We start from the raw sequence: 21,335 nt of genomic DNA on the forward strand, positions 1-21,335 counted from the left end.
TGTCTTTGCATGTAATGACTGTGCCAGGTTGCAACATCTTGGTTACTGCAAGAGTACGGGGCCTTTTAACAGCTGCCTCTTTCTGGTAAATGCTGGTTGCATTGCCACAGATTTGTGCCCTTGTTATTGGCATATTTACAACCTGTGACTTCAAGGTTCTGCTCTTTATGGAGCGTTGCATGCACTAAAAATAAACATTCAAAAGAACTTGGATTCTGGGGTTGATTTTTATGGACAGAATGAAACTATTTGCTTTGCCCTCCCCTCATTTCTATTCAACTCTTCTCACCCATTTTTTTCTCCCCAAAGCTTTGATTTGTGCAGCTGTTCCCACTAAGTTTTGAAGTCTTCTCTTTTCTAGTTATCTCACATTTTTAAATTGCTTACCCACGTTATGTTTGAATGTGTATAGCGTGTTGAGCACCGTTTCTAATTATGTAGCTCCTAGTACAGCCAAACATGAGTTCTCTCCTATCAGAAATAGAATTCAAGTGACAATTTTAAGATAGTTTTAGAAAAATTCTCCATCTTTACTGAGTTCCACAGTTGAAAATTTGCCAAGTCTGTCTGTAAAGTTGGAGGAGTCAGTAGTGAAGGTAAAGAGCAGAACTGTTTGAAGGAAGCACAAATGCTATTTTTGGTGGTGGTGGTCTGTTTTGTTTTTTCTCTTTTTACTGTAATGAACAGTGACAATCCTGGAAAAAAAAAAATTAAGGCTATGTCTTTTGTGACGGCTTTTTTTTTTTTTTTTTTTTGAGCTTATGGAAGTTCCTTCAGGTTAAGGGTCTGTTCTGCAATCCATTAAGGATGTAATGTGGCTTCTTAAAGGACTCTGTATCTGCACAGGAAAGTAGGTCAAGTTTCCTTCTTCCTGCAACTGAAAAAGTGAAGATAATGTAGATATTTGGTATGGTTTCTTTTCTAAGGTTTGCTGATCAGGCATTACCAATCTGTTTCCTCTTAGAGTGGTAAAATAAACTTTTAGAGGAAATGAGATTGTAAGAACCTTTCTGGGTCATAAGGTCTTTGGTGTTTAAGGCAACTGCATGATACAGACTCATTCAGAAGTTGTCGGGGCTCCATACCAAAGCCACCAACATTTTGGTACCACTGTGACTGTAATAGTGGGATTCTTACAGTGTACATGCCTCTGATGATTTGAAATAAGATTTCCAGACAATCTTAGCTCACAGCAAGCTCTGAGTGGAGTTCTCTCACTTCTTGGTTTGGGGTTTTTACTCTCATTGAAGAGCAGTGCCTTCTACGATGGCACAGTGCTATGCTGTTCCTGTTAAAAGTACCTCTCTTTATAATAATCTTAGAATGGAATTGTTGCGTACTTGCCTAAAAAGGTTAGCAAGGTGAAACTGCATTCAGTTCTGTTGGGTTTGTTTTGTTTTGTTTTTCCCTCTTCAAATCTCTGTGACTTTCTTAGATAAAAACATAACATTTCCTCAAGGAACAGCTACCATCTCATTTAATGATTTGGTGGCAGTGTGTGGGTTTGAGTTTTCTGTGGTTTTGGTGGGGTTTTTTTTTTGTTTTCTTGCTTTTTGAGTGGGTGCTCCTTGTGTGTGAAGCTTACCCAGGCAAAAGGGCTTAATATAACTTAATCTTACCAGGTCATTCGCAGTGTCATACTGTAGCCCTCAGCAAAAATCAGAGGGTTTATCTCTTGCTATCGTCAGATATATTCACCAAAATCTTATTTGTATTTTATTGCAGTTGTGTACCTTGTGATTTTCCATCTGTCATTTGTCATGTTTGTATGGTCCTATGGGAAGACAATTTTCACATCTCCTGCATCCCCCTCCAATGAGGTAAATCTGATGTTAGAAAAATGTCAATGCTTTTTTTTATAAGTAGATAAACTGTTCTCAGTGATGAAACTTGTTTGCAGTAATGCATGATTCACCTTTCCTTTCTCATTATCTGAAATAGAACAGCTTGACAGCAAATCATGAATGAAAATCATCAAATTACTCTTAAAAAACTGTGAGCTTTGTATAATGGCATTTCCTTAGAATGGATGTTTAATACATCACAAATTTGACCGTCACATGTATGTGCTGAAGCAGTAAGATAAGATTTATTTGGGGCTGCAGTGTTTTGCTATGAGGTAGTTTGACATTTTTATAATGGAAAAATCCAATGACTGCTTTTTTGTGTTGTTTTTTTTCCTTAGTTTTGAACTTTTGGTTGGAAAAATGTAGTAATGCAATGTATATTCATGGTCTGGAGGACTGAACCACTTAGTAGTAAGTCAAGAGTTGAGATTTAGTGATAATTTAGAATTGAATATGTAAAGGAGCTTTACAGTAATTGCAAAAGAACACATGATGGATTTAAATTTTGTTTGGGAAAAGAGCAGTGTTAATTGACTTAAGCCTGAAATTAGCTTGTTTCTACTTTCTCTAAGGCATGTGTCGGTAGGGTTTAAATGCTGGCACCAAATTTGAAATGCTTCCCTTGGCTTTATAAAGCTTTAAACTGGATAAACTGTTTGAGATGTTGTTTGCTTTGTGGGGATCACGTTTTCATTCTATTTTTGGGAAGACTGACTTTGCCTTAAACTTGGTCTGTTCCTAAAGCTACCTGGTAAATTTTGCTGTCTGCCTTGGTTCTTTGGTAGTAGAAATCATTTTCTGACAGTACTTACCCTATAGTTGCAGTAATACTTAAGGAAGCTTTTGATATTTATTGAGGTGAAAGGATATTTTGGGCATGTGGTGAATATTTCCTATCTTACATGTAAGCATAGATCAGATTAATACAGTTATCTTTTATGAAAAAAAAAAAGGCAACTCGGGAAACACACTTTCTTTTCTTTATGGGAAAGCCCCTTCTGTTCATGTGTCAGTGAGTAATTTCTGCTGGCTTTATTTAAAACCAGACTTCAAAATCTCCCCATTGTATGAGTATGAACGTATGTATTTTAGTCATTTAAATTAGCTGTTCTTGCAAAACAAACAGCATCCTGTGATCATACTGTTGAACTAAAAAGGGATTCTGCAGCTGCTGTTGTCCTAGTGTAATCCCTGTACATTTGTGGGAAGAAAGAACAATCCACATTATTAGATCCAGAAAGAGGAAGGAAACAAAGGGATTCTTTTTGTTTTCAGTAAGAACTACGGGAACCACATTGGAAATTCTGTTAGCTATGTGGTAATAGAAAACTTTTGATGTCTTTGAACATACATTTCCTGCCATTGTCCAGTGAGCCTGTGGTCTCATGGCCCTATTAATTTTTGAAATTAGAACAGAAATACAGCTTTTCAGAAAACCAGGATCTTTATTTGAGATTTTTAAGAGTAATACTCTGATGTTACTTGAAAAAACTAATAAAGTTTTAAGTCTTATGGTTTAGTTCCTTTTCTGTACGTTAATGACTCAACATTGAAATGTGATCTAGAAGTAGTATTTCATTTTTAATACAGCCTCTACTTGATCATGGCTCATAGAGACAGCCCTTTGGTACCCTAGCAGACATAAGAGGCAATAGGGAGAAAGGCATGTTGCTTCACATCTATTGTTTCTAGTGTTTGATGTGAGCATCTCCAGTTTCCATATTTCAGTAAATCCCTAGTCTTTTAGTTTAGGGGTGGCTATTTAAAAAAAAAACAAAAGTCTACACACTTGACAGTGACTAAAGTGTTAAATTTCAGTTTCATTCTTTGCATAGATTGATTCTAGTTCTTGATTATTTAAAAAGAGGCAGTGCTTCATGTCTCACCCTTGAATGATGGATGGGCTCAATAACTGGAGTGCTATCAGTGCTATCATGTGTAACAGAAGACTAACTAGATTCTGTGGGATACCAAGCAACTTTTTTGCATTATGGATTGGGAAATAAAACTGAGAAATTGCAGCCATGTCTTAACTGCTTCCTCTTTCTATAAGTCGAGTCTTCGTTGTTGCTTGCCAACCAACTCTTTTCCAAAGAGGAAAAAGTACACGATGAGACAAAAATGTATGTGAACCAGTCATATACATATTTTTGGTAGGAAAATATGGTTGTATTAAGCCACACTAAGCCAGTTTTTGCTCCAATTGCACACACAGCATTTTCCACTCACTACTATGAATACTTTGTTTGTGTGTGCTCATAAAAAGGGTTCTTGTCCTTGCGGAAGGCTCAGAGTTTAAAAGTGCTTCAGAAGAGAAAATAACAGAGGAAATTTTCAGTTCAACCTCAGCTCCATAGGGACTTGCCAGCACACTGGGTTTTGTGGGACTTAATGGTAAAGCTCATCATTCCAGTAGATAAGGAAGTAAACGTTTCACAAGTGAGTAAAAGCTCTCCAGGTGATACTGGTAAAATTGTAAGGCTTCAACAGGAGTGGTCCTCATACTGTACTCAGATTTGTAACTCTCTGAAACTGTAGAGGCTTTGCTAAAGCTGATTTCAATACTGACTGCTCCCAAGTAAAAATTCCATTTAAACTCTTCCATCTTCTTTGCAGAAGCCATGAAAAATGCCTTCCCCTACTGCTATTTTTTCTGGCTTATATGTTTCTCTGTCTCTTGTAAGCCAGAGAGAGAACATGGGATATGAGAACTTTAACTTCCAGTCACAGCAAGGGACTGTTTTCTAAACATTTCTCTTGTCATGATTGAGTTGAATTTATATTCATCGAGAGTTAAAGGATGCACCTTCTTAAAACTCCCCTAGGTTTTGTGCTTCCTTTGTGTTGAAGGGAAAACGCAATAGGTAATGCAACAGACAATTTGGAGGATCTTCTGTGGTATTGAGGGGAGAAGGATGAGGGCCAGGTTCACCCAGAGAGTAAGATGCATAGAGTCTCTTCCTTGGAGCTTGAGTAGAATATAGAGTTATAATTACTCTCATCCTTTTATCCCCATCTTTTCACTCCCAGTTCTGCTTGTCAAAAGCTGATAAAGAACAATACGAAAAAGAAGAGAGACCAGAGTCCCAGCAGGAGATTTTGAGAAGAGCTGCTAAAGACTTGCCTATCTATACGACAACAGCATCAAGAGGTGAGGTATAATTTTGTGCTCCTGAAGCTGCTAGTTTAATGCAGTGAGATCTGTTTGACGTCAGCCAATGAATGGTATGTCAGACACCTTCTGCAGAGACCGTGAACTTGTGGCTGGTTGGTTGGTTGTTTTTCTTTTTTTCCACCAATGAAACACTGGAGTCCTTTTTCTAGGATTCTCAATATGCAACCATAACCAGTACTTGGAATAGTTCTTTCCAAAAAGGAGAAAAAGGGGAAGAAAAATAAAAAAAAAAAACACCTCTTGTAGTAAGAAGTCAGGTGAAAACATTTATCTCCAATTCTGACTATAAAACATAACCACAGCAAAGAAATACACCTAGAAATAGGTGAAAAATGGACTTCATGCTCAATTTTACAATCATTTGTATCCCTCTTTCTTTTTCTGAGCTATGTCAATTCCATAGGCAGAGAAACTTCATAGTTAAGGCTAGAACTTAATAAGAAATAGATATTATTTCACTGTCACCTATAATTCAGTGCAGAGCTTTTAAAAAAATACATATATATATATATAAACATTTTATTCCAATTTATATGTGAAACTGTTGTTTTATGCATATATTTATTTTTTTTAAATACCTGTTTCTCTTCCTTGAAATGAGAAATATTGTAATGTTCTGCATGAAACACTCAGGATGCTGTTACCAGCGTTTACTGTGACTTTTCAAGCACAGTCGAATGATACTTGAATTTTTTTATTTTTCTTTTTTTAAAATACAAGCCTCCCTTTGAGGGAATCCCATTTCCTGAAGTGGTCCAGGAAGCTGCTGCCAGCTCTTAGCAGTTCTGCTTAGCTGTAGGTGTTGGCTTTCCTCCTCCTTTCAAACTGCTTGTACTCGTGTCTTGTTTCCGTTGAGAAGAGATTGAAGCCTTGTTTAAAAATACCCAGGAAAGAAGAGAGCTAATTTGCTGAACAGTCTGCTACATCTCTGTTTGTTGAAGAGGATAGAAAAGGCTAATGCTGAAAGCTGGCTTACTGGAAGATTGTAATTTCACGTTGAGATGTTTAAGTACTCTGACCAGAGGTGAAAGAAAATGAGAGATGCTGGGGGGACATCATTGTCAGAGGATGAGGATGAAGGATGGAAAGACTGAGGAGCCAAAGAGTAAATAGAAGCAGACTCTAGTAATAGATTCACAGACAAGTGTTTGAAATACTTTATTTCTTTAAAAAACTGAAAAGTATATGTTATACAATGAGTACACACATGAAGGTCTGTGGAAAAAAAGGAGTGATGGGGTGGGAAGGGAGCTTTTAAGATTCTGTATGTTAAGGTGGAAAACCTTCATAAAATTAAGTTAGTTCTAACAATTTGTCCCTTGCCACTTGAATGCAGCCATCAGATACTGTGATCGATGCCAGCTAATCAAACCTGACCGCTGCCACCACTGTTCTGCATGTGACATGTAAGTTTCTGAATCTAAAATGATGGATTTTCTCTCAGCTCATCACTTCAGTATGTTCTTTTTTCAGTGTTTCAGCCCTTGCCTGACAGCTGATTTTTCTCTTTGTTCCCTTCTCAAACAATTGGTACCTGAAGTTCAAGAAAGCAACCATCCTCCTGTTGCAGCCCCAAAGACCAAAATGGCAGAACTTGTTAGGAAAACTACTTATAGCTTTATAAAGCAATGCTTATGTAAAAATAAATCAGCAATTGAAAGTAAAGAAGGACAAGTCTGTGATCCAAGCACATGCTTATTATAGAGCTCTTCTATTGTATCTTGCCTCTGCAGCTTTGAAACAGATGTGTGCTACTAATAATGCTAAATTCCTTTATCTGAAGAAGTGGCAGTGGAATTGCATCTTTGCCATTTAAAAGACACCAGTGTTATTCCCTAACCTCATTCTGAGTCATCAGAAAAGTCTGTAAGGGCACTGAAGACTGAAGCTGTGAGCAAAGCTTTGTATGGCTGAGCTTGAGGAAATCTAATTAAGTAAAGAACCTAATACACATCTTTTGGCTAAAATCAAATTTAGTAGCAAATGCAGCAAATGTCTGTCTGAAATGCCTGTCACCTGTCCTTAAACTAAAACTGGATGAAGATGGCATATGGACTATTGAGTTTACTCACTGTGCTGTTTTTTCCTCAATTACTGTAAACAAAGAGGAAAGGAACAAACAAAACAGGAACAGCCCTAAGTTAGACTTAGTTGAAATGAATGCTGGGTTGGCATACCTTATCTGTGCAACTCTGAAGCATCCTTTGGATTTGTTTTCTTTCAGCATGCACATAAGACAAGTGTGGCTTAATCAACTATAAATAACATGGTTGAAGTGTTGCTTAGTAATTTAATGTTAATTTAAGCAACTCTTTTCGTAGCTCTGAACCTCACTTGGGCCTTTTGGTTGAAAGGATGTTTGCTGCATTTTGAAGACGTGATGTGAATTAGGACAACTGGGAAAAGATATAGTGGGGAATTTACCTTACAAAAGCACAAATCCCAGAACCTTTAGAAGCTAAAAGCATGTGTCTTAGAAAACAAATACATTTTTTAGTTTAACTTGTTGCAGATCACCTCTTCTCTTTTTCAGATGTGTACTAAAAATGGACCACCACTGTCCATGGTAAGTTTATGAAAACAGAATAAAGAAAAAGAGCAGTATAGCAATAATTAATCAACTCGTACATCCTGCTTCAGAAGTGACACTTTGAAGTAAAAATGGATTTTTACAGAATTTTTTGAGGCTGTAGTGTTTTAAAATGTGTGTTGCAGCTCAATCCATGCAGTTTTTCCTTATATGCAGAAAACCTGGAGTTAACAAGATCTATGAGAAATAGCATTTATAGTATTATTATCAACAGAAGAGGTGATAACCACTACCTTGTGAGAATCAGTTTCTGATTACTCTTCTGCAGTTTGTATTCACTGGTAGTCAGTAAAAATATTACCTACTATTAGTACAAAGATAAAAACGATTGTGCTATCTTGACTTGAAGGAGTTTTTGTAACCAATGCAACATTCTCTAAAGTTAATGGACAGACCTGTGTATGATCTGCAGTCATTTCAGTTAGTACCTAGTATGTAAGACTCCTTCTGTAGAGACTGTATGTATCATACGCTTTGCTGGCTCACATCCTGTCCTCTAGAACTTCTTGGGAGAGGGCCAAATTCATGGGAAGGTCTCAGATAACTTGGCCAGAAGAACAAAGTTGGTTTATACATAATGACGGCTTAAGATGCTTCTGAAACACTAGTGTCACACTGCTTTGGACATATCACTGACATCATACATGTTATACTCTGCAAAAGCAGTTGAATGTATTGTGCTTTTTTGGTTGCTGTTTCTTTTTGTTTGTTTGTTTTTTAAATTGCTATTATTTTATTTACTTTTTGGTATATCATAGTAACCTCTTTCTCTTTCCCCTCCTTCTAGGGTGAATAATTGTGTGGGATTTTCTAACTACAAATTCTTCCTCCTGTTTTTAATGTATTCCTTACTGTACTGTCTGTTTGTTGCTGCTACAGTCTTGCAGTACTTCATAAAGTTTTGGACAGTAAGTTCTAAGGTGTTTTTTTGTTTGTTTGTTTAATCTTGCATGTATTCTTGAAGGCTGCATCAGCATGTTGTCACTCACCATTTAATTCTGTTCCATAGTTCATTACCATTAACAGCATCAATCAAAGTGACTGAAACAGGAGAACCTTCTGAATATTGATGAATTAAATTATTACACTGCCCGGAATGAGTAATTGAGGGAAGAAGTTCTGATGAGGACACTACAATTTCTCTGCTCCATCAAAATCGAGTGGCACAGCTTAGGTGGTGTTTTGGTCAGGTGTTTTTTTTCTTTTTTTGAGACTCTGAGTCACAGATACGTAGATATAGAAGGAATTGGTTGTATAAACCAAGTGCATGTGTGTGTATTTATATGTACTTACGTGTGTCTCATTTTATATATGTACACACACATCATATTTCACATCAGTATTTTCAATTTTATGTCTTAGACTTGTTTGTGGATACTCTGCAATTGGATAAGACAGTGAATTTCTTGGGAACCCACTCTGATCTCTGCTTTGGCGTCCTTAGGTGTGTCTGTACTTCAGACTGGTGTCTTAATTGATCTGATATGGGTAGTGGGCTAGGATAGGTATAGCCTTAATTATACCTGTATTCCTTGAAAGTATTATTAGTTGTTAAATGGTAGATACACATACACATATCTTACTAGACTTAGTAGAATGTGAAGAGTGAGCAACCTTGCATGGCAGTGTTATCTTCCTCCTATCAGTTCTGTTCCAGTTGCTTTCCAGGCTGAATAGAATATGTTCTGGCATTGTTTCCTTTCATCTCTGAAACCTCCTACTGTGCATTCCTGCCTCTTGAGACGGAAAAGATACGATCGGAATTCTCTTGATCAGATTCCATTAATTAACATGGGAGGAAAAAAATCACTGCTAAGTGGAAGGTTTTCCAACACATCTTTATAAATAAACAGCACGCGTTTCTTAGCTCTAGTTGCCGTTGGTGTAGCTGTGAAGAGCAGTAATTACCTATAGCAAAAGAAAGTCTTCACTGCAGCTAAATGCCATCTCAGAGTAAGTGAAGCTTTGTCATATATTCAGAATAGTCTGTATTTGAGATCAGTGTCACTAGACAGGTAAGATAAATGGTGCAAAAAGCATGTTTGTTTGGGTTCATCTAAGCCGGTGGGTCTCATCTGCCAAAATAGTGTGTGTCTCTCAGTTCTGTACAGCAGACTGTCACTAGAAAGCAAGGAACTGTGTGGGAATTGAGCTTTTGGTAACTTGTGAGATGAAAATCATGAAGATACGTGGTTGTGGACTGACATATTTCAGCTGGAATGGCCCGATTCTGCTGTTCAGTCCTGCTTGACTGTAAATAGTTAAATTTTCAATTTGTAAGTGTGCCACTCCCAAACATTTTCCTGGCTGCTTCCCAGTGCTTTGTATGCCATTTCTAACATAGCTGTAGATACGCTTTTCCATATTTACCAATCAGTGCCTGAGCAAAGAAGATAAATTTGTTTTGCCACCTCACTTCACAAATATTACTGCAAGGGAAGTCAGCAGGACTTCTGACCATAATAAGCACTGAATTACCAGCATTTGCAGCAAGCCTATTCCAAAGCCCATCGGACAAAATAATAAAGTGGACCCTTGAGCAGAGGAAGTAAACTTAAGAGGGATTTGTTTTCTTAATTATTTAGTTGCTTAAAACGCTTCCTAGAAGAATGGGCTTCTTCTGGAATGTGACAATAGGAAATGTAATTGTGTGTTTGCACTTGTTGCTTTAATTTCCCTATTACTTTCAAGACAAAATATGGTGATACCATGGTCTTGCAGTTACAGTAGAGTTCTGACTCACTTTATGCATACTAAATCATTTCACAAAGCTAATATTGCTATGATTTTATGATAGCTTGATTAAGCTAGTGTTCTTGAAAGAGTTGGTGGCATCATAATCCTGCAGGCCTGCAGAATTTAATACAACTCTCATATTGTAAGTATTTAGGTAGGTGCTGCTGACTGCTTAGTAGTCCTGGAAGCTTCTCCCTAAATCTGTATCCAGGTCAGAGGGGGTACAGGTATGTGCTGGCTCTAGATGACTTCGCTACATTGCTGATGCTTAGCTTTGTTTACTACAGCATCAAACAGATAACTGTCAGGGCTGTGTAGATTTTGGTAGTTTAGAGGGTTTTATTTCTTCATCGCTTGACTGCCAGGAATGTTGTAGTCCCCTTTCAGAAGGCAGAGATCCTTTTTTTTGCTTTCTCAGAAATGTTTCCAGAGAAAGCATGTAACAACGTGCATTATATACCCATTAAGGATGAACTGCTTGGAGCATAGCCTTGATCACTTCAGAACTTGGAGTAATGTGATTGTAAAGGTGTATGTGCTAACTACACAAATTATAGCAGTGCATTGTCTTGCACTGTTGGTAGCACCTGTATAAAGACACAACATTCACATACTTGCACCTCTTGTGGAAAAAAATCTGCGTCCTGCTTGTATGTGCAGGACTTTCATAGCATCTTTCATGCTCTGTGCAGAAGTACTGACCAAACAGTTTAATACTATTCCAGCAGTGATGGAGCAACTGCGCTGGCTCTGAGTGTTTACCACAATGTTTGCACTGTTATGTGGGTATTAAAATTTGTTTTCTAGACCAGGGAAATATGAATGACATTTTTATTCCTTCTGTTATACTCAGAACTCCTTTTCCTATACTCATAAAAGTTTTATTTCTACCTAGGAAGTTGTTTAAGACGAGCAGATAAAACCACAGGTTAACACAATGTGTTTGATAGGAATGCCAGGGCTGGCAGAACGCCCAGTCCTTGATGCCTTGTTTACACAGTGCGTGCTACTACTTCCCAATGGAGCTTTGTATCAGCTCTCATTCTCGCTGTGCTCTCTCCCACCTTGAAACCTGTATATTTTCCAGCTGTTTTCAGTGTCTTTCAGTGCCCTCCAAATTATTTTGGCAATCCTGAGCATAGCTAATTTAAGGATATGATATGTGTTCCAGGACAGATGGTACATACTTTAAAAAAAAAAAAAAAAAAAAAAAACCTCTGCATTTAAAAAAAAAAAAAGAAAGAGAAGTGATTCCACGTCCTTGGTTAGAACTGAGTCCTCCTGCATATACACAGACGGATGTATATGAGATGTTCCAGTTTTTTTCTAGATTTAAGATGAGTAATAGGTTGAGTTCTGACAGCATTTTTATTTTTTGGCTTGTTTGTTTTTTGTTTTATTTAGTTTCTGAAGTGTCCTGAGAGATACCCAAATGGCTCAGTGCTTGTGAAGGAGTTTGTAAAGGGCTCTTCAGAATAGTGACTGGCTTTGGTCTATTACATGTGCGAAGTAAATGAAATGTCATGGTGCAAATCACTTCTCTTTGTAAGCATTGCAGTTTTCCCACCTACAGGGCTCTACTTCTGTGCTCTGCTCAGCGTGTTTTTTAAATAAATCATGGTGGAAGTTTCATTCTTTTCACATGCTGTGGCGTGTGATTGCTGCTAGAACACAGCTGTGGCTGAGTCTGTGCTACACCCTCAGAGCGCACCCTTCTCTCCAGGAAGGAGTTAGGGTTTTGTTTTTTTACAATGTTTGAGTTTTGCAGCTCAAGAACTTAGAGCCAGTAGCTGAAACTGTGTAGTCAGAAAAGGTGAATGCTCTGTGGAGAGTGTGTATATTCTTCATACTGCATAATAAAACAAAAGCTCTTTCTCCCAGTTGTAGGCCTACTGGTTGAAGAAGATGCCATTGAAATAAACTTATGTTTTCTGGTCCAAACACAAAAACTAAGCTGTCGCTGCTCTTCTGAGCTCCAAAATCAGCTGGCCTGGGAGTTGTTCATAGAGAGCAATGTCGCTGAAGTAAGCAATTCCACAAGAGTCATATAGGTGGTACTTAGTAATGCTCAGTAGTTTAAGGCTGTAGTTTCATGTAGTCTTTCCCTTTACAGTTGTGTAGTGAAAAGCCTGAAGGTGGAAACTGATTCTTTTGTTTGTTTGTTTTTGTGTAAATTGCAAATCGTGATTTTGAAGTATTGGCAGGTGTGACTGCTTGGGTGTATGCATGCCACCAAGAGGTTAGGAAAATTAGTCTGAAAATGTTGTTTCCCAGGAAAGCTCCCATGTGTTCTGAGGTAGGGAGGATCATGATAGCTTTAACACAAAGATTAGCAGCAGTTGGGATATGTATTTTACCAGCCTTCATTGCAGGGAATGATGAAACACTTTGTATCTCTGCAGCGGTGGGGGGGAGTTAACAGCTGCACCAATTGTTTGGGCAAAACAACATCCAGTAAATAAATTAAGGCAGTAGATAAGGAAATTGAACCCACGTGGCAGTTCAGATGGCTGCATTCTGCTATCCTTTGCTTCCTCTAGCGTATTCTCTCGGTAGCTGGCATTTCTGAAAACACTGCTAATATACGCCAGACTCCAGTGTGAAAGCATAGGGAGAGCCCAAGCTTTTTGTAGTGGGATCTAACTTAATACACCTCACATATGACTGATTTGTGAAGCACTCACAACTTAGCTAAGGTGGCTACTCTTGTATGAAGTTTGGGATTTAAAATCTAGCAGGTTTTGGGTTGTTGTTTTTGTTGCTTCAAAAAAAAATCAACAACAAAACTAACTTGTATGAGGAATGGTAATTTATTTTTTGTGGTTTTGACTGAAAATATATCTAATGGTAATATGTTCTGAAGTCAGAGTTGTTTTCTATATTTATAAGCCACTGCTTTATATTTCTGGACTATTCTGAGCTTTTCAGAGCTGGTTTCCTCACGCACCATGTTTGTGTAAACCATACTTGTGGTGGGAACCAGCAAGGAATGCACCCGGCACAGTCGTGCTGCTCAGGCTGAGGAAACCACTTGAAAGTGATCCAGCCACAATTTGAATAGCGATACTAGGAGGAAAATCTCATGCCTTGGCAGTTAGCAGTGCGCTCTTATGTACTCTGTCCTCCATTCTCTTGGAGAACGGGGGCTACGGCTGCCGATGGGCATTGGAACTTGGCACGTCCGAGAGCACGTGTGCACACCAACCATTTCTTTCTTAACAAAGCTTGTGCTGTTTTCAAACACTTGGTCTTAACATAATGTGAGTGTTTAATAAATTGTCTTTGTTTGCACAAAGCTTTGCCGCAGGAAAGCTGCAGAGAATTGTCCAAAGGTAAAATTCAATATTGATGTAATTATTTAAAAACTGTTCCTAGTATAATTTTTCTGATCCATTCATAGCAGTTATTTACACCATCGCTACAGTGGAGGAAGCGTATAGTTTGCATTGCCTATGAGCGTAGGTGCAGTATGTGCATGTAGATACACCTGTCTGCACTTGCTCTTAATTGAAATGTCTTTTAGATAATCATAAAACAAAACATATAAAAAAGCCTCGGATAAGTGTGTGTACTGAATGAGCTAATGGAAAAAGTAATGGCAATGATGCTAACTAAATGCTGAATAAAAATAGCTTCTATGCTTTCATAGTGCTGCTGAAGGTCAGCTGCTCAAAAGCTTAAAAGAACTGTGATTTTGAGGATGTAGAACTGGAATAATACTGTTACAAATCCCACTGGCCTCTTGAAAGTGCAGCCCTAAAAATGGTTGGGGTTGGGGGTGGAATCAACTATCACGTGTGGGTGGGAGGTTATTTTTTAGGCAGTGATTGTACCAAATTTGTTTTTCACTCTGGTGAATAACTTCTGCCTTGTCAGATATGGTACATTTGTTCTGCTAGGTACGTGCTGTTTGTTTCCCCAGCCTGAGAGATCATCCAAAATTGAGATCAGTCTCAGCAAACTGATCTTGTCTGGGAGCTGTTCAGTCGTAAAAACACGATATGATTAAGCTGCTTCCCTTTCACATTCCTTAACAGCTCAAAAGTAGATTCAGTATTATTAACTGCCAGGAAAGAGTTTCAAACTTTGTTGTTTCTTCTTCCCTTGAAAAAAGTGGTTTGGGCATGTTCTCCCTGTGTTTCTTTGGCTGTGGCTGCACAGACGTTTTTTTATATAGGACTCTTTTTCCTTTCCCCTCACTGTGCATTTACAAACTAACCTGATTATAGGCAGTTTTATCTCACAGAAGGTGTACACTCATGTTACTAAACTCACATGGAAAGGGTACCCAGCAGCCTTCAGTGTTACTGTACATCAGTTTCACGTGACATGGAAGGAAGGCCCTCCTTATGCTTCTTTTCTATGTGAAAAGTGGGGTGAGAGACCTGTAGCAGAATGGGGGTGACAGAAAATGTTTAGTGATAATACTACATTAGCTGCTAAAAAAATGTTAACTTGTTAATTTTTCTCTCTTTCTCCTCAGAATGAATTGCCAGATACCCATGCAAAATTCCACGTACTCTTCCTTTTCTTTGTGGCAGCCATGTTCTTCATCAGCATACTGTCACTCTTCAGCTACCACTGCTGGCTAGTTGGCAAAAACAGATCAACAATAGGTCAGTTATTGGAATATGGAACTGTTCCTTGTCCAGAAAAATGCATTGCTGAGAATGAGAGGATATGCTTTCACATCTTAAGGGACTGTTAAAATCCTGTGCAGTAAGAAGTATCTTTGGTGAAAGCAGTTAAAAGTGAAACATACTGTCTTGCAGGATGTGGGAAAATGATGCATGTGTAGTGGGTCCTCTGCTGGAGCCAAGTGTGGAGATTCATGATGAATGTTAATTTTTTTTGTTTTTGTTAAGATCCATGAGGCACTGTGCATTTCTGTTGCATTATTACGTAGTGTTGAGTAATGGAACAGAATTGCTACTTAGCAGCTACCCTGTTGTTACTGCACTTTTTGTAGCTGGATGAATCCAGCCCAAAGGAAGACTACGGTGTATGAACATAATACATTTTGTTAAGGATCAGAAAGAATATTCTTGAACCCTGTAAAATAAGCGGACCTTGGTATTAGGAGGTGACATTTAAAAGCACTGCAGTAAAAATGGAAACACTGATGCAGTTTTCCTAAGTAATAAAACGGTAATGGTATTTCAGTATTTTCTAAATGTCAGTGATCAGCATAAGCAGGTTACTTGTGTAAAAGTATCTGAAGCTCTGCTACTGCATCTCTTAAGTGGCTTTTTTGTTGTGGGGTATTTTTTTTGCTGGTGAGTACTTCTGCAACTAAAGTCAAAATCTTATACCTTTAGATAGAAGTTAAATTCCTGTCCCCAGAAATAAATGAGTTGACTGAAAGTTGTATTACTTTAAGCTTGCTAGAGTTTTTTGTGAAGGAAAAGAAATGTTTTTTTATTTCTTCATGTGGGGGTTAAATCCTTTTTGGTTTCACTTATCTACAGCTAAGGAATATTGACATTATCTTTTATAGATTTGAAAAAATTAGTATGTCCCTGTCGTTGATAATTGGCAGTGCAGTCAGTACTTCATTTACTTTCTGGTTTATGACTGTGAAAAACAGGTTTTGCGTATGGGGAAAGCAGTGAGTCCTTCAGGCTCTTGGCCAAGGGTGTAATTTGACTGACTAGAAAAATAGGAGGTCAGTAGGATTTAGGTAGTTTTGCTGTAGTTCATGGTGTGTCTGTTTCAAATGTAATAATCTCACCTTTCTCTGATACCACGGTATGCTCCTAATTTGTCTTCAGACCTTGACGGAGTGAGGAAAAGCAACTGTCGTGTATGAGCTTTAAGTATAGTAATGCCCTATGGTGAGTTGCTTATTTGTGCAGAAGATCATCTGCATGAAGATGTGCACAGGCCAAAGAGAGAGCTAGCCATCAGTAAAGTAGGGATGTGGTATCTTCGGTGTGCTGATGATACTTCGCTCTATCTTGGACCTTATGTTAAATGTAAAGAGAGAAATATGACTGTTTCTCTTAGGTGAAATGTAATCCTCTGATTTTTTTTTATGCTTTTGGTATTTTTTGCCCCCACTATATACTCCAAGATGGCCTCAGCTTGCCAGAGCCTGTTTTCACGATAGATAAGTTTGATTCTGTTCATTCCTCCTCCTCGACTGCTCGCTGCTTTAAAGTAAGTAATGTGTTTTTCTCTTACAGAAACATTCCGTGCACCCACATTTCGAAATGGCCCTGACAAAAACGGCTTTTCTCTTGGATGCAGCAAAAACCTGAGGGAGGTTTTTGGAGATGAAAAGAAGTATTGGCTGCTCCCTATTTTTACCAGGTATTCAGTTAGAATGGAAATTAATCGGGAATCCACGATTTTCACTTTGCTTCGCCTTTTCCCATGTAATGAAGCACAATTGAAAAGCCGGGTTGTGCACCTTGTACAGCTGGTGTAGGGAGAATTCTGAAGGGGAAAACTGAGCAAACTGTTAATTAAAGGCTTTTAATTCAAAGATAAGAGTTTCATTGTCAAGGGTGGGAGTTTGTCAGGCTTTGAGAATTTTTTAAGAGACGGTGCATGTTTTGTTGGTACTGTTAGTATCTGGTTATAAAGCAGAAATCAGCAACACAGAGGAAGCCCCAACATTGCTTGAACTTCAGCTACATTGAGACATCAGATGTTTAAAACCCTCTCTTATCCCCAACAAACTTGATAGTTTTTTCTGTTATTATACATCATGGTTTCGTTATTAAAAACCTTCTGAGAAAGTGTGTATAACTAGGCAGCAGTGCAAAAAAAAAAGTATATGATGGAAAATAGCAGTTTTAAAATTTCAGTTGAACCGGTGTTAGGGAGTTGCACACGAGTGTCAGAGAAGCACGGCTGAAACAAGAGTTACCTGCTGCCCACTCCATCATGCCAGAATATCAGCAAAGCATAATAGGTGCCATGTTTCAGCATTGCTTTTGGATGCTCATGTATCTGCTAAATGCTGGTGAAGCTTTTTGCCAAACTGAGGAATAGTATGAAACAGGTAATAACAAGATCTTAGGTTCCCTCAGCCATTTGCCTAATGAACATGACTCTTTATGTGATTTAAAAACATGTGAAAGCTATACTGTAGATGGGTCAGACTGTTTTCCCTAGCATCTTTCATCTTGACTAAATTTGCTTTAAAAGAAGGCTTGATTGATCTCACAGTGATGGGAGGAAGGAAAAATGTATAACCACCAGAATATTATTTGTGCTACAGTTTCTGAGATTATAAATAACATAGTGTTGTTACCTGCACACATTGTTGTTTCTGAAATATGTAGGCTATTGCATTGCTCAACAGCCTACACTGAATGATAGGGTGGGAATCATTAGAGCTCCTAAATTAATCAGCTGATCATAGAGTTTAGTGGCAGGACTGCCTTGTCCAAGTCTGGAGTTCAACGCTGCACTCGGCAATTGATTCCAGCCTTTGTGTACAGACACTTTGTCATTTCATTTAAGTCAACTACAAACAGTGATTTGAGTCTCTGTTTCTGGTTTAGTTTGGGCGATGGGTGTAATTTTCCAACTCGTTTGGTGATTATGGATCCGGAGCAAGTAACTGTCTCAAGCCAAAATGAACCTGCCAAAAGGTAACTCTGATGCTTAAGTTGTTGATTTATGTACTGCTCCATACTTATCTGTTTAAAAAAAAAAAAGTTTCAAAATTTTTTGTTTGAACGCTTTAAAGTTGTTGTCAACTTCACAGTGAATTTCCACGTCTCCAGAGAAGGAGAGGATGAATCAAGACTAATAGATGTGGTGCTGCTTGATGCAGAAGGGTTGTTGCTTGGTTTTGGCAGAGGATGTGGCTCTAAGGAAGCAGAACAATACAGAGAGTAAAAACAGCTTGTGAGCTCTTTTTTTAACAACATGAAAAAAAATTCCTAAGAAAGACTGAGTAATGGAACCTTTAAAAAAATTAGAATGATTTTTCAAATGAGAGGAAAGTTGGGTGTACGTTACTTGCATCTCTCCAGCATGCCTAAGCAAGGGATGGTGAGACATATAATGCAGAAGAGGTAGATGACTGTGTTTGTTGGTGATTTTGAGCAGTGGAGTTCTTTTAGGCGAATACTACTTATGTCTCCTAATTTGCATGGTTTGTATCTTCAGTGACATTGACATCATTTTGAAAGGCTTCTGGGTAGTTTGGTAAGCCTGTGGCTGAAGGTTCTTGTCAACAGCAATCACCTGAGTTATCAGGCGGTGGGGTTGCACCCCCAAGACTGAGAAGCTAAGAAGTTTCTGCCAGTACAACATAACCTGTGGAATTCACAGAAAAGCAGGACCCTTGTGCAAACAGCAGGTGTATCCTTTTGCATTAGGAAGCTGTTCATCAGCACACCGTAACTCTTACTGATGGGATAAATGGCATTAGGTTGTTCTTCCAGCCAGTACAGGTTAGGTTTTCTTTGTAACTGTGTGGCAGTACCATTGTTGTCACTGTACCATTTGTAGTCTATTTGTCTGTGCTTTTTATCCATTGAAACTGTCAGTGGCCTATGCCAGGTAAGGGTTTAGGGTAATGACTGAAACAAGCCGATAGGTGAATTGTAAAGCAGGGTATCATTTTTAGTTTGCAGCATAGCTTTTTAGTTAGTTTTGCACTTGATTAGCTTCACTACTCTAAAACTGCCTGAAATAAGCAGCCTTTGCTTTTACAGAGTTCCTGTTAACTTTGCTTACTTTTCAGCTCTGGAGCCAATCAGCCCTTTCCTCCTACTCGACCACTCAGTGAATCACAAAATCGATTGCTAGCCAGTGACAGTCAGTGGGTAGAAAGTGGCCCTGAAGATGAAAATGTTAAATCAGGTAGACTGCACCATAACATTTCTGATGATCTTATTTTGTTTGTGTTGGGTGGGGTTTCTTTTTGTTGTTTTGTTTATTTAAGCCTGTAAGGTCCTTAGGAACTTTTTGGAGTCAAGTAGAGGAGAATTTGCACTGTAGACTCAAGTCAGATGTTTATAGGTTAAGGCTAACTTGTGTTTTACACTCTTCTCTAAACTTAGTTTTAATGGTGAGATAAGGAATTGGGTAAATATATCTGGTTTTCTCGCATCCTCTTCTAAGATATTTTGGATTCATTTTCTTTTTGATTAGTGGGAGGAAAATATTTCTCTAAAATAGGCATAGCACAATAAACATAGTTTCTGGTTTGGAATCTTTGGTATTTGGTATGCAAATCTGCAAAAACACATAATTGAAATTCTCTCACATTTTAGGTACAAAAAAGCATATTATAGTTTCATTGGAAAGCTGATCTCAGCTTATTACTAACCAACCATCTCAATGAGAAACAGGTAAGTGAGACTAACATAATTGATGGCTATTTCTCTATACATACAAGTAAATTAAAATCTTGAGGTCAAAAGTCACTATTCTTGGAATGCAGAGAAATCCTCTAATGTTGAGTGAGCAATAGGTCTAAATAAAACTCAAAATAGCTCTTCAGGAGACAAGAATGAGAGTAATGCTGTAGTGCAGGAAATGTGGCCTGGCTAGATCTGAGATGAGTCAACCTAATGCTGCAATTTAGACTGAAGTGTATGATGCTGGATTTGTTACCTGACAGGGAAAAGAATCTGCTCTGCTAAACAAGCAATTTCAAGATGAAATGTTTTGATACTCTTTCAAGGAACAGCTCCTTAGCAGTTCTATTAATTGCATATTTATTTGCCCTCCTCTGCTGTTAGACTTTAAGAAGCTGTGTGCACAGGTTCAGTAGGTGAAATACAGGTATCTGCATACTGTTGCATACTGCATGACTGTTTCACATCATTTGGCATTGACAATTGAGTTTCTTTTACTTAAGTGCTTCAGTGCACACTGCACTCTTTGCACTTAGAAACACAGTGAGTGCTGCTGCTTCCCTTGGTACATTTCCAGTGACTGAATTAGATCTCTGATGTTGACTTCATACTATAGTGAGTTTGTAAACACCTATTAATTTTTTTCTCTAGAAGAGGAAGAAATTTTATTTGGACAAATAACAAGCAGGGGGCTGAGTCATTCCCCCCTACACCTCTTTTTTTAAAGAGATCTAGAAGTCACTCATGAGAAAATCTGTTTTTCTGTGATCTCTGACATAGAAGTGCAGCAAGAGCTGGGAGACAGAGGGACCTTGCAAGGAAGAGCCCTTTTCTTTGGGAATAAAATGATCTTCAAGCTTTTTGAGCTCATTAATTTTAGATTCATCTTATTATTTTATTATTTTTTTTACTAAAAAAAAAATCTAAAAAAAAAGCATATCTAAAAGGTCTCTTCAGGGGATTAATCAAAATTAGAGTAGTTAGTTTATTACCTTTTTTAACACTTCTATATAAAATGTACAAATGGATGCCTTGGTGACATATATTCAGCCTCTAGGTCTATAAAATCTAATCTGATCTAAACAGGTTACTCACTCTTTTGTATGATTTGTAGAATATAATCGTTACCTTCTGAGATCAGTGTATGACAGTCTTTGACCAGAGTATTACAGAATCTGCCTAACCTTTCTTTCTCCTGACTTAGAGAGGGAGCCCAACTGACTGGCTTGGTATGTTCAGAGCTAGCAGTATGATCTTGCATACTGGAAGGCCAACATTATCAAAAGAGGGGTTGCCTGCAGGGAGAGAGTGGGGATTGTCCCCCTCTACTCTGTCTCTGTGAGCTCCCATCTGAAGTACTGTGTCCGAGCTTGATGCCCCTCATACAGGAAAAATGCTGTTAGAGTGGGTCCAGAGGAGGACCGTGAAAATAACCAGAGGGCTGGAGCTCCTTTCCTATGAAGAATGGTTGGGGGTGTTGGGCTTGTTCAGCATGGAGAAGAGAAGGCTGTGGGGAGACCTCATAGTGGCCTTCTAGTGCTTGAAGAGAGTTTACAAGAAGGGTGTTCCAGCTGTTCTGAGTTCGGTTGGATTTGATCGGCTTCTCTAGGCCTACCTGGTTCATTTCAGTTCCTCTGCAATTGTATGCAGCAATGCAATAG

At 38.3% G+C, this 21,335-nt stretch overlaps 1 protein-coding gene across 13 annotated transcripts in view; it reads left to right on the forward strand.

Annotated features, from left to right (window-relative positions):
* The window catches only part of ZDHHC20 (zinc finger DHHC-type containing 20), a 42,428-nt gene that overhangs the window by 19,342 nt on the left and 1,751 nt on the right, over nucleotides 1-21,335 (forward strand). For 4 of the 13 annotated variants that reach the window (XM_040704399.2, XM_040704441.2, XM_046903065.1 and 1 more), the window contains 11 exons: nucleotides 1,726-1,820; nucleotides 4,878-4,998; nucleotides 6,359-6,428; nucleotides 7,556-7,588; nucleotides 8,400-8,520; nucleotides 13,645-13,680; nucleotides 14,832-14,964; nucleotides 16,534-16,660; nucleotides 17,863-17,952; nucleotides 19,056-19,174; nucleotides 19,588-19,665. In XM_040704399.2, coding sequence (XP_040560333.1) covers nucleotides 1,726-1,820; nucleotides 4,878-4,998; nucleotides 6,359-6,428; nucleotides 7,556-7,588; nucleotides 8,400-8,520; nucleotides 13,645-13,680; nucleotides 14,832-14,964; nucleotides 16,534-16,660; nucleotides 17,863-17,952; nucleotides 19,056-19,174; nucleotides 19,588-19,625 — 983 coding nt within the window. In that variant the 3' untranslated portion in view covers nucleotides 19,626-19,665. Of the gene's footprint in view, nucleotides 1-758; nucleotides 851-1,725; nucleotides 1,821-4,877; nucleotides 4,999-6,358; nucleotides 6,429-7,555; nucleotides 7,589-8,399; nucleotides 8,521-13,644; nucleotides 13,681-14,831; nucleotides 14,965-16,533; nucleotides 16,661-17,862; nucleotides 17,953-19,055; nucleotides 19,175-19,587; nucleotides 19,666-21,335 lie in introns of all 13 variants that reach the window. The other 9 variants (XM_015279252.4, XM_015279260.4, XM_040704433.2 and 6 more) reach the window with 6 other exon arrangements.

The sequence above is a fragment of the Gallus gallus genome, chromosome 1 (genome assembly GCF_016699485.2).
Source record: "Gallus gallus isolate bGalGal1 chromosome 1, bGalGal1.mat.broiler.GRCg7b, whole genome shotgun sequence".
In the NCBI taxonomy this organism is placed as follows: domain Eukaryota; kingdom Metazoa; phylum Chordata; class Aves; order Galliformes; family Phasianidae; genus Gallus; species Gallus gallus.